We start from the raw sequence: 13976 nt of genomic DNA on the forward strand, positions 1-13976 counted from the left end.
CTTCACTTTCAAACTAAAGCTGAGCATTTTCAGCCACTTGGAAATAATGCTTCCCTGTTACTTTCCTGTATGGTACTTGCTAATTCAAAAATAAGTGGAAGTTAACTAAACTGTCTGAAAGGGAGACAAAAAAGGTCTGTAATGTATTTCTGGATTACAGTATTCTGAGACGTACACATTAGTCACTTAAAAGTTAGTGGGATGCAGCCATCCAAGATTCTAAAAGTATTAGCTATGGACTTCTACTTAATTTCAATTAAAAGATACTCACTTAACTCGCTCACATTTTAAGTCCACTCTAAATCACATGTCATAAAAGCAAACTGCAGCCTTGATAATGATGAAAGATTAAATGTAGAAGACTAAAAACGTAATTCCACACATGGGTCATATTTTTTCATCTGAAAGCATAGTATATTTTTAAGTTTTAACAACCTCTACTTCTTCCGTATTTTTCCCCCCCATAACTTGCTTTCTAAAAGCAACTGCAGCAGTTGTTAAAATATAGGTATTTAGTCATAATACTCGAGTTTCCTTTCAGATTCTCCCCATGATATATATGATTATGTTTTAAGTCATTCAGTTTGGAGTCCCCAAACACGAAAGGATTATAATTTTGTGGCTAGGACTTATTTTAAAAAAATTAGGAATAAGTAGAAATACTACCAGAAGACTTCAAAAAGAACTAACAAGACATCCTCCCAAGTACACCTGAAAAAATACTGATGGCAAAACTTGTCAGCAACACGCTGTGACTGTCTGAACTCAAACAAGTCACTCCATATGAATTTTCTTGTCTACAAAATGAGTATATGATACTTGCTGCCTTTATAAAGTCCTTTCTAAGTATAGTTCTTGAAATATAAGTCTAGATTCTACAGCAGCATAAACTTATCTGAGCATAAACCAGTGTAGGTCAGCAATACTACAGTCCTACACTCCTGTTTCCAAATATATTGCCACTGGCGTTCCTCTGATTTTGCAATAATGACCGGCTAGAGAACTAAAACTTCAGAAAACTAATCCTAAAAATTGTACAGATTTCTTCCCACTTCGATTCTTGAACCAGATCTCTTAAAGTCAGGAGAAGCTCCACTGCCAGAAAAATATAAGATTTCTTACATAGGGAGCAAAACAGTACAGGATATCAAAATGATAATTTCTGCATACACAGGTCTGAAGTGACAGGCCATTTGTGTAACTGTTACAGTTATAGATATTCAACCTACAGGTGGCTCCATCTATGCTGTTAGTTACTGCCAGTTTTGAGGATTCATCATGTTGTCAAGTTACAGGATTCTTACACAAGGTTAATCAGTTTTAAGGTTCCTCTCTTATCTAATTTAATAAAATACCCATTTGGGGGACTCTCCAGCAATGTATTTTTCCTCAGATAACCTGGCCACATTTGGACCATCCAGCATGATGTATCTTTCTTGAGATGCAGGTTTTTTTAAGACATGGAATCTTACTCATGTTTTCTCCAAATTTTGTTCAAGATAGCCTTAATATATTCTGGGTTATGCATTCATTCTTACTTCAGGGTTCCCAGATCTCTCAGGATCCCTAGGAAGTTCAAGTTATTTATCAATGGTAAAATAATACTGCTATACACACATATGTATATATATTTATGCACAATATCTAACTACCTGCTGGTAACATTTTCACTTTTAACTACTATAACATTGTCACAATTAGCTATCAACCTTGTTTACCTAGATGCATTTTGCTTATCTTCAGAGTACAAGTTGTCTTTGTTCTGCTCTGCCATCCCACAGGAAGAGCAGCTAGGCTAAAACTAATTGTCACATCCCTCACCAGTTCTTAGGTATAAGTAGTAAAATGCGTAAACTACTTGTTCTGTTCAACATCTGTTGAAAAAAGTGCCCTCAGCACAATCAGAAATTTCAAGAATTGCTTGTAGCCTACTGTGTTTCCCTTCTAGCAGATACTAGGATGGCTGAATTCTGCCTCGAACTATGAGAACCAGCACGATGCAACACAGTAAATTCCAATTGGATAGAAGGAAAAACATTTTCATAGTGATGTGGTTTATGACCACAACAGAAAGCTGGTAACCTACAGCCTTCAAGATACTGAAAATTCAACTGGACAATACCCTGAGCAACCTGATCCAACTTCTCTATTCAGCAGAAGAGTGAACGAGGAAATCCCCAAAAGTCCCTTCCAACCTAAATTATTCCATATGGCTGTGTAATCCTACCTGCTGTCCTAAGCATAATACAGAATAACTGTATTATTCTACACAGATGTTTACCTGATATAAAATCAAAGACCTTAATCTTTCGAAGGTCTAGCAGATTTTGTAATCTCCTCCAGTTCTCCAGCTTCACTATAACATTGCACCCATTTTCAGCTTGGGGTTCTCTACAGCCACCCACCTTTTTTGCAGAATTTCAATAATATGTGTACCCTCTATAGAATTTGTGCCACTTATTACTTGTTCCCAAGCAAAACTCGTTACGTTTGTCCCTACTGTTGTATTGAATCTTTTTTTTTCTAATTTGAAGAGATCATTAAACCCTGTCATCCGACTCACTGTGTAACCCCTACCTAGCTTCAATTCATCTACATATATTATAGTCATATTCTCAACTGTAACATTCGATTTATTAATTAACATATTAACTATACTGATCCATTTTTTACACTCAAAGATTGCTTTTTTAGAGTACGTGTAAAAATCATCATGATACAAATCACTACTTGCCTGTTACTTGCATCTGTAATCTTCCATTATGGTTGTTACTTGTATCAGATCTTGGTGAGGCTGTGGCCATGTCAGAGGTTTAGGCTTTAGCCTAAAGAAAAAAAAAAAAAAAAAAGCACAAAGCTTATTAAAAAGTACTTACCTCTGCATGTTAGTTACAGCTATCAAATAAAATGCTCAACTAATCAGCAAGTTACCAAATGTTGCATAAGTATGGCAGAACACATTCTTTTATAACACCAGTTTAAAAAAACAATTATTTTGGAAATTTGTCCCATGTTACCCTTGAGGATGCCAAGACACTTCAGTAATGCATATGTTTACATAGTTTAGAACAACTGTGTAATGCAAGAAAAACAATTCAGCTGTGATATATCAATGTTCCTATCTCCAGAAGGTATGCTTATGGTCTGATTTCAGATGAGCTAAGAACCAACAACTTCAAATGAACAAAACGTCTGAAAGATTTACAAGCCTGGAAATCAAGCAGCCCCCAGAATGATATGCTCAAGCAATAGCACAAGCGATTCAGAAACATTTGAATTCTATCCCTAGGTTTGCAATCAGCTTTCTATAGCACTGTTGTCCACCCACAAATCACTTCCCTCACCTACTGAGACAGTAAGCACTTTACAAGGACCACCTCATCTTATCATTCAGCAACTAAAATGGTGTGGCTCTGATCTTGGCCAGGGCATCCCAGCACTTGAAGCACATGCAGCCAATATCACTCCTGTCCTCCTCAATTACTACACCTGAAACAAAGCTAGAGGTAAAATAGCCTCTGTTTGTATAAGACAACTATTTTGCATGATAAAAGAATACATACGTTTAAAACACACTTTCCATGATCTGGATGAACTTCCACATACTTATTTCTGTGAACATTAAATAATACGGGAATAGTTGTCACCAAGCTTTTTTGATCATGCACCTCTATCAGTAAAAATTTTTTGAGCACACTCCCCCAATATGTGTATATTTATTTATAAATTATATATAGGTACTATTGTACTAATATATTCTGTAATTATAAAATATACAAAAATAGAAATTAAAAAGTATGAGATAAAGATGAAATAAACAGCATTTTCAAATAATTTTTATTATGAACGGTACAAAAACCTTTTTGCTCTTGCTAAAAAAAATTACTAATTTTTGTGTGAGAGTCGTGTCATTGAATATGCTTCATCATGTTTTAAAATGTTGCCTTAACACTTTGTAATACAGTGGTTTGAAGGTCTCATTCTAAATTCGGCTTATTTCAATACTTCGTTTTAATGGCTGTCACAGCTGGAAAAGACAATTTACAAAGATACATACATCCAAATGAAAGTGCATCACTGGCTGCACTTACTAAATCACGACACTCGTTTTTCATTCCCATCCACTTATTATACAATTTTTTTTCTTGAAATTTGGCCAATAAATTTCCATGTTCCCCAATATCAATCGATTGCTACTGCAAACTAATGGAAGGTATTACAGTTTTATATTTTTTAACAAATGGATTCAAAACCGCCTGAAACTTCATTTGGAAGACTTGGAAACAGAATTTTCTCACCTGTTTAAAAGTCTAAGTGTACAGGTATGAGAGTTTTTACAGATGACACACATCTTTTCTGGCAACAAAATCACACAGTGATGGAAACGTTACCAAACACCCGTTTTCAAAATGCCCTCTCCATAGCACGAGTTTCTTTCAAAAAGCAGCCACCTTCTTCCTCATCGTTCAAACGTCGCCTTTACCTTGAGAGGACACATTAGGCATCTTTATTTTTTTGAAAACATCTGTTAGTCAGCATGCTGCTGACAGCCACTTGTCATCACAGAACAGGTCAGCAAAATCAGAACATTCATCTTTTTGTGAAAGAAAAACACATAATTAATCTTTAAGTTTTACAACCCTTCTAAGCACTTTGCCATGATAACCAGCGAACCTCTGCATGGTAGAAAAGATTTTTTCCTAGTCACTCCCCGTATCATTACAAATTCTACTAATTAAAGATTCTACTATTTAAAGATCTTGTTTTCATACAATTAACCAGATTGGTGACATCCTGCAGGCTTTGTGCACTTCTGGCTCCAACTTCCTTGTTGCTTGCCTATGCATGATGCAGTGAACGAATTCCACATGTGGTGCTCTCCTTGTAACCTTACCTCAGGATCCTTTTTATTTCAGTCAAAGCAGCCACTCCATCAGTGGCTACGTTTGCACATTTTCCATTTAAAAAAAATGTTGTTATTAAAGAAGTCATTTACTGTTAAGAATGCCAGCTGTGACAGGACAAGGGGTAATGGCTTTATACTAAAACAGGGTAGGTTTAGACTGGATATAAGGAAGAAATTCTTTACAATGAGGGTGGTGAAACACTGGAACAGGTTGCCCAGAGAGGTAGTGGAGGCCCCATCATTGGAAACATTCAAGGCCAGGTTGGATGGGGCTCTGAGCAACCTGATCTAGTTAGCGGTGTCCCTGCTCACTGCAGGGGGGTTGGACTAGATGACCTCTAGGGGTCCCTTCCAACCCAAAACATTCTATGATTCTGTGATTCTATGACACAGAATCTAGCAACCACCGTAAGCTGAGCCACATTACAAATATCTGTACTTTTGTCCAATTCTATAGCAAGCCTCCCACACTGTGTAATTTTTTCTAATATTTGTTTCTTAAAATCTGTGGCAATGTTTTCCAGATATCTTCCAACAGTATTTGCTGACAAAGGAATGCATTTTAGTTTGTCATCATATTGTTTTCAATGTATTACTTCAGACATTTTTACTGCAGCAGGAAAATTAAGTGTTTCCCCAGTGGTATGTGGCTTCTGTGTCTTTTGCTATTGAGAAACCTCAAAAGAGGCTTCTAAAGATCTATCATTAAGTTTAGTGAAATATTGTAAAGTACTGGACCAAATATTGCATGACTTTAAACATTGCTGAAAAAATTGTAGAGGTTTGTCTTCATGTTCTGGATACTTAGTTTTCAAATGCCTTGCTAATTGTCACGGCTTCATAGTATCATTAACTGATTACCTCAAGGTACAATATTTTCTTAGGGTGAGGTTCATCATTAACAATAGAGGATATACATCCATATTTCAAATAGCCTTCTTGATAAACCCAAAGTTTTTTGGCCAACATCTTGTCAGATCTTATTGCCATTATTGTAACCTCATAATGCAGCTGAACAGGAGCTTATACTAGGAGTAGGAGAAGAGTCAGCTCTGCCATGTTCTTATTGTTCACTTGTGCTCACATTAGTAGTATTAACTGCAATCCATGGTGTCTCTGCAATAATTTTTTAAGCTACTTGCCCATTTTGGGAGGGTGAAGGTTAGTTTAGTTAAAACTTGGTAATATAATCCATAAATCCACCTAACTGGGCACAGATAAACTGCATACATTGCAATACAAACAAGTGAAAGCAAACAAAAAAGCGAAGGTGCTAATGTGGAGCCCCTCCACACCATGGAATACTAAATCCGCCCTCAGGACACTTCACAAACTATACGTCACACAGGACCATCAGACATACAGACTGAGTGAGGGTGCCAGTGTCAATATGTATATTAGAGTGTAATTTCTTTCTTATTTTTCAAATAACATACAAGTCCTAATATTTTTTTCCTGCACATCAATGGATGATCTTGCACACCCCACTTTGGAGGCCACTGATATGGAAGACATCAAAGGAGCACCACAAGCAACCAATTCTGTGACAAGTAAACTCAAATTCTTCAGAAGAAACCAAGATCTGGAATCTAGTTCTAATCATACATTACAAAATTAGTTTAGGCATACTTTTGTAACTGAAAAATGATGATTATTTTTACTGTTTTTTTTCCCTCTTACTGTTCAACCTGCATAGATCTTAAATGCTTGGGGGGTTTTGGTTTTTATTTGGGTGGGTGGGCAGGTGGATTTTGTGGGGTTTTTTTAACTCTATTCCTAGTATGCACAAAGCAGAATAAATATAGAAATAAATAAATAAACTGTGTCAAAGTCCTCAGGTAGCCAGTTCACTGCCTAATCTCCTCAGACTTCAGGTTTCAGGTGCCAATATATCTGCAAGGCATACCACTTGCCCTAACCTGAGTTTCTGGCTCTGCTTGCTTCTAAGCTGCTAACTGCATTTGGCAAACGTGTGCTTGCCAATCTCCTGATAACAAGGAAGTGAGAATTCACTGCACTTAGCTTTGCATCTTTCCCCTTGAAGGGAAAAATGACCATGATGCCTGGGAGAAATTATTGCAATGCCAGGGAGATCCCAAGTGAGGACGAAGATGAAACAAAGCTAGACTTGGGGTTGGCTGAGGGGCTGCATGTTTCTGCAGTAACTACATGACTGCATTCCTTGTCAACAGTGCTCTGATGTTCTGTTTCTGCCCCTGTAAAATGAACACCTTTCTATAATAGAAGTCTATTTTATATTCTTGCCAATATTGTACACCTAGGTACATCTACACAGCAATGATTACAGTTCCAAATTTTTAGTATGTTGTAAACAAAATACTGCATTAACATGTATGTCAAATACTATTTAGAAAAGCAAATTAAAATATATGAAAGTGCAAAAAAAGCATTTAAAGTTTTCAAATAAATACAGCTTTTTATCAACAATACATGAAGAAGGTGTTATGTCATTTTTTATATTCAAGAGGGCTTTACCAAACAGAGCAAATTAGTTGAACTGACTGATTATGGTCTCATCATGTTCCAAAGATACCAAAGGTGCAGCCCCTTCCACCCCTGCTTAACTGAACTATGAATTAGGAACTGGTTAGGAATTAAGGGGGAAGGGAACTAAATTTTCTTGAAGTAAAAAGAAAAAAACTAATCAATTGTTTTTTCTAGTAACTTCTTTTTTAGGAATGCATCAAAAAAAATTATTTAAGGCTTCAGCTATCAGTTATTTTCACCAGTAACTATCCAAACTCAGCTACTGACATTTTTAAGTGACATTAACAGGTTATTGTCTAAACAGCTCTGATGCAGGTCGGCTCTCCTGGGAGAAGAGAGAGCCTGCTCACATCATGATGTTTGTAATTTTCATTCAAGGTCCAAAAAGCCACTCTTATCACATTACTGAAAAAACAAACAAACAAGAAGTCTTCACTGCCTGATGCACACTGGGTCACACTCACTCTCAGTCAAACACTACTTTCTTCAGGTAAACAAAGCCCTTGGGAAGAAAAGTTGGCCAAGTTACATTGTACAAAATGAAGGATCCTATCTAGAACTTTGGACACCTACTACTGCCTGAAGGCTGATCTGGATGTATGACAAATGTTCCTGCACAATCGAAGAAGAGAAGCGTAATCCAAAACTTAGCCCCTCTGCCTTTCATAGGAAAATTACTACAATGATGCAGCTGGAGGGCAGGGGGAGAGAAGGAGGGAAAGAAATGTGACCTAGGACAACAACCCTATTTATCACATGAACTGTTTGCAGCAGTGATTAAAACATTATTAGTGACATTGTGTAAGGTACTAGTACAGATTGTCATATTCAAGAATAGGACAGGACATGAAGAGCAGTACTGGGAGAATAAAGACAATGAAAGAGCAGTCTAAAAATAATAAAGACTGGAAGTAAGTCTGCTCGTCATCTATAAATGTATCAGGAACATGTAGAAAACAAAAATAAAGGCTACTGAATTACAGAATAGTGTTGACATAAATGTTTCAAAAAATCTCAGGTTTCTGGGGGGTAAGGTTGCAGCAGGGAGATTGCAAGCATATACTGTATGAAATACATAAGGACAATAAAGAAGTCACTGAGTGACAGACTTGCACTAGGATGTGATTACACCATCACTCTCTCGCCTCATTAGAAGTAAAAATTTTCATAAACTGAGAAAGATTTTTAAAAAGTTCTACAACTAGAAATTCTTCAAATACTGAAAAAGTATAAGTTTCAAGGACCAGCAGACCTCCCGTCTTTATGAGCCAGAAGAAACTATATCTGCACGCCCAAAAATAACCAAAATTTCAACTAAACAAGTTGATCTTGGTGAAGGAAGGGGTGGGATGTCAATTACACAAAGTGAAGATACTCATTTGGAGGACTGAGAAGTTTTCACAACCAGAGATAATGTTAAAAGCAAAATACCAGTACTTTCTTGATCTAACTTGCAAGAAAGCCTACATTAGAAAGAAAAAAAAAAAAAAAAGGGGGGGAAGAAGCACTGAAAGATGGGGGGGGGGTTTAAAAAAAACATTTTTTAGAAGTCTTATTTCAAATAATGCAAGCCCTAACCACTAATGGGCAAAGGAACACTATGTCCTATGAGCACTATTTACCGCTTGCTTGCATCATGCACACACTTTTTTTTTCCTCAGCCCTAAATCCCTTTTTCTTGTTACTCAAAATAAATGCCAAGTTTGGCTAGTGAACATGTTGATTAAGGGTTAAAATCTTCGATGTTATCCCTACATAATCTCAAAAAGAGGATTACATACAGCAATGTAAGAGTCACCATCCTTGTAGTTATAATCTTCCTGAAAATCAGGGGATTAATTCTAACATGACTACAGTCACCACACATTCCCAAATATGATCTTGCTGCACCTCTTTATTCAAGTTCTAGGTTGAACTTCAATTCTCCACATGATGTGTTTAGAACTGTTTCACTGGCACACACAGCGCCTCCCCCCGCAAAATTCCTGGACAGCAAAAATTAATAAAGAGAGTCTTGAGAGCCACATAAAGTTCATAGTTATCACAACACTTCTGTCTAAACCATCCTCATCATACATAACCGTTACATCAACTGGAAGACCACAATCTATTTATTAACCCCTGTAACAGATATCTTAAAAATTACTATTACTTCAGTTGTATAAATTCTTTTGGGTAACTAAAGATCAATTAGGACAAAATAAGACCCTAGTAAAACCACAGAATGGCTGACATAGTAGTCTACTAAAAAAATTAAAGGATTATTTCCTAATTCATGTGAAACAAGAGATTCATGGAAGACATTCTAGTTAACAATAACAGCATTTATAAATTTACGCTTCTGTGAAGAATTTTCTCTAAATCTCAAAATGCTATTAAATCAGAAATAACAGACAACCACATGAGTGGATATTTCATTAATTTATTATTTAATCTTTAGTAGATGATTTACTTACTCATGGAATTTAAGCAGATAAATTTTAAACTACATTACCCATGTGGCAATGAATGCACCTGGTTGAGACTTACTGTTGTGCTGTATTGAAACAAATTATGGTATTTCTTGTGAAGTTGAAAGCTAAAAGTATCACTGGAGCAGCTAAGACTTCTTTATAAATTGACTGAATCAGTAATTGAGATTTTTCATGAAGGACCAAGAAACTCAGATGTAGAAGAGTACAACAACCAACAGAGAAAGTCCTTTCCTTACTCTTGATACCACAGGAGTCAAGCTAGGAGTAAAACAAACAAACAAAAAAACTGTACCAAGTTTAAGATGGTAGGGCCTAATTACCTGTGATATCATTTCACAACAGATGGAAAATCCTATCACACAAAACAGTTAAAATATAGGGAGAAAGTTGCATCTTCAGAAACAAGAAGTTACACAGCATGGCTTTTAAATTTAACTTTAAATCAGAAGATCTGCAAATCATGAAAGTATCAAGTGAGTATTTATCCCAGAAGCACAGTCTCTCTGCCACAATTACCTACAGAAGATGTACCCACTAAAAAATAAACAACAACAACAACAAAAAAAAAAAAAACCTAACGAAACAGAATGACATAGCCAGGAACTCAGAAACCATCCATAAAGCTATGGTAGAGAATTTCACAAGCCACTGTGTCTCTCACCTGAAACTGAGTGCAGCTTCACCTGATACAAGACAGAACACATAACAGGAAAGAAATACAACTGTAATTTAAAATGAGTTCTATACAATCACAATGTATTTGGGCTTACTGATGATGCTCTAATGACCACTAATTTATTTTCTTGCTAATCTGGCACTTCTGTTCCAGAAATAATACAGAACATGGTGGATAAGGTAAAAGAAAAAAATAACACGAACAGATTACATCATGAATGAGCACTGCTGAATCAAAAGCCTTCCTGAATGCCCAGAACTGGAATAAGAAAACTAGAGATCTAGTTGTATAAATGCACTAAGCAAGGACAAAGTAAGCAGATGAGCAAAATGACTAAATATTACTAACCTCCCCACTAACATCTTTAATTCAATTTACTCAAAGTACAAGTAAGAATGGAGTGGGCTAGGTAAAATCACCATAATGCCATAAATATTATTTTTCCTATATTAGAGTATGTCTTCCAAACAAGAATGGAAATGTAGAAAAATCTTTTCTCAACAGATTTTTTTTTTTTTAAACAAGGAAGCCCTTTTTTTCTTTTCTTAAACACGGAAGCTCATCTATTCAAGACTTTCCTCAGTCCCCCCAAACAAAAAGGCAGGCAAGGTTGAAGGAATAAGGATAGGGCAGGAAAGAAATAAGTGAACTGAAACTCTAGACCTATGGCTATTTAACACAATAAATAGTACCATGGAAAGCCGTGGGAAAATAACAATACTGACATTAGTTACTTTTCCTTGTCACAAAGCATAAACACCAACACCAGAAAGGCCATGTTACTTTGATTATAAAGTCCTAAATGTAAGAAATCCTTAAAATAAAATTTAAAAAAAAAAGTTTTAGGTTCAGCTTAACAAGCTGATCACGCCTTTGTCAGTATTATTTAGTGCTAGATTGCCTGAAGCTACCACATTACCATCACAATTCTATTAGATGTAAAACTGAACAATATGTTCACTATCACAGCATTAGCAATAGGAATTTGTGCTCTGCACTTCAGACATTCCTTTCCTGTTCTCCTGTCTCCACATACACACACTTCTGTTTTCAAGATGGGATAATGCTGCTGGCAACAACTTCCTTGTTCCTTCAGTGGAAAAAGAGGGCCTGGAGGCAGGACCAGAAACATGGATGATTTCCTACTCTCCCCAACACAGTGGAAAAACTGTCTTTTTCCTGAAAGATGCTCACACACAGTTCTTTGTTGCGCTGTACTGCATGCTCCACCACGGGCAAAGTCTTCCAAGAACATCCCTCCGTCCCACACCTCACACTCCAGAAGATCAGAACAGCTACAGCAGATGGAGATTCTGACCCTACAGCCTCCTGAAATCACTGGTCACTTGTCCAAAACTTTTAACAGTGTTGCAACAATTGCCCTTTTTACATTATCGAAAAATCCAGTACCATAAAAGCACAAGATAAACCCCAAAATATGTGTTATTAAGTGGTGGCAAAACCAGAAACAGAAAAATGAGACACAGTATAGTAGCTTTTAGGACAATACAGTTCCTAAAACAGCATACTAAAGGAGTTATACAATAGTCCCAAATAGAAGAGGCAACTTAGAAAAGCAGTGAAATTGTTGATATACCAAAGAAAACTTAACTCTCCACTTTTTCTTTTCAATTCTCAAAAAGGGTTAGTTACCTTCAGAAGGTGGGGAGTGGGAGAAGTAAGGGAGGCAATTCATGACTCCTCTCCAACAAAATCAGAATGTATAAGGTTGGAAGCAAGTTTCTTGATGTGAAAAAAAGAACAAAGAAAAAGCAAGAAAAAAGAACTTTTCTTATCTCAGATACAAGTAAATTTCTTAACTGATTTCTTTCCATTCAGACTTCCAAAATCCAGAATTTTTACTCAATGCAATTTTGCTTGAAAGTCTATTTCACTATTTATCAACAATAAAAATGGCGATGATTGCTAATCTCAGGAGGATCATTAAATGTAAGTGAACACTCTCAACACCAAGAACCCTTAAATTTACATATATTCTGATCACATCTCTACCAAAGGCACAATATTTCTCTAATTTGGTACAGCCAATAGAATGTACATCTAATTAACTGTAAAAAAAAAAAAAAAAAACAAACAAAACTACCAATGTTAACTTTATTCCTTACAGAGAGAACTGGCAATTCTGTATCATTCCCTTTGACATTGTGAAAGTTTCATCCTCATAAACTGGTTACATACAAATAGAGACCAGATCTGTTTCAGATGTGGAGAATAATCTGTAGACCCAAAAATGTGTTGGCCTGTATTAAACTGAGCAGGAATAGTAAAGGATCATTTCTACAACTTGTTTTGACTATAGCAACATTAACAAAAAAACCCCTATGACTTGAGAGTCCCTAAATGTATAGCTTTGCTCATCAACAACTAAAAATACAGTAATATTTACACCTATGCAAATAGAGACGTTTAATGTCAAAGTTTTATTTCCCTGAACACCACAAGCTTGCTTGCTACTTTAAGAAGCAACGGAAAGACTATGCTTATCAGCAAGGGATACCCTCCAAACACCAATTAGGCCCTCTGAGAACCACTAACTTTCTGCTTGACGTTGGTGACAAAATTAATTCATTGTTCTTCACAAAAATTTGATGTGTCCTCTTCCATTTCATACATCCTCTTCCTTTTTAAGATCTACTATTACAGGGTATTTCAAAATGTCTGCAACTGCGTTCTCCTTTCTGACCAAATATATGGTAGCCAGGAATATAACGCAAAGCCCAGTAGGTGTGATGGACTAGGGATACAGACAAGAGACATTATGTAGGCCAAGGTATTAGCTTTTATTAACCAGGAACTTATTGGTGTATGGGGGGGGAAAGTCTCCTGTGAATAGAATCTTCCAGCAAAAGGCTATATTGATGGACATCTTGTATATTTAATCAAAATACTTGCTGGTTTGATTCCTTTCAATAGGATGCCAGAATTTAAAATACCCACACACTGTTTTACAATCCTCCTTTTCAGGTATAACTAATTAAATTTAAAGGTGGCGAAATGGTACCTTGACATGCTGCAGACATTTAGAAGATTTCCTTCATGTATGCACCATGTTACACTCTTTAGGAACCAAATTGTTTGAACACAAATACAAACTTTAAGAAAATGAAAATATTGTTTACTCATACTATTGTTTTAGTTCTCTCATATTACACAGCCTTCGAGGTAGCAAGGAGTTTTAAAATTATATTATATTGAGTTGTAAATGAACATTCTGTAACAATTAAACACCCAGTAAGACCCCTTTAAAATTAGTAAGAGTTGAAAAAAAAATGTTAAGAGTCTTGACATTTTTTAATTTATTGAAATTAAGTAAAGAACTAGAACAAGAACCACAGTCTAATAAAGCATCATTAGGCAGCTGACTTTGTTTCACCCCTCTTACACATATACT

General features: G+C 36.0%; 1 protein-coding gene across 4 annotated transcripts in view; it reads right to left on the bottom strand.

Moving 5' to 3' along the window:
• Positions 1 to 13976, bottom strand: part of WWP1 (WW domain containing E3 ubiquitin protein ligase 1) — a 61646-nt gene that overhangs the window by 35105 nt on the left and 12565 nt on the right. For all 4 annotated transcript variants that reach the window (XM_035891173.1, XM_035891170.1, XM_009635562.2 and 1 more), the window contains exon 2: positions 2735 to 2825. In XM_035891173.1, coding sequence (XP_035747066.1) covers positions 2735 to 2804 — 70 coding nt within the window. In that variant the 5' untranslated portion in view covers positions 2805 to 2825. The remainder of the gene's footprint in view (positions 1 to 2734; positions 2826 to 13976) is intronic.

The sequence above is a fragment of the Egretta garzetta genome, unplaced genomic scaffold (assembly GCF_000687185.1).
Source record: "Egretta garzetta isolate BGI_Z169 unplaced genomic scaffold, ASM68718v1 scaffold453, whole genome shotgun sequence".
NCBI classification, from domain to species: domain Eukaryota; kingdom Metazoa; phylum Chordata; class Aves; order Pelecaniformes; family Ardeidae; genus Egretta; species Egretta garzetta.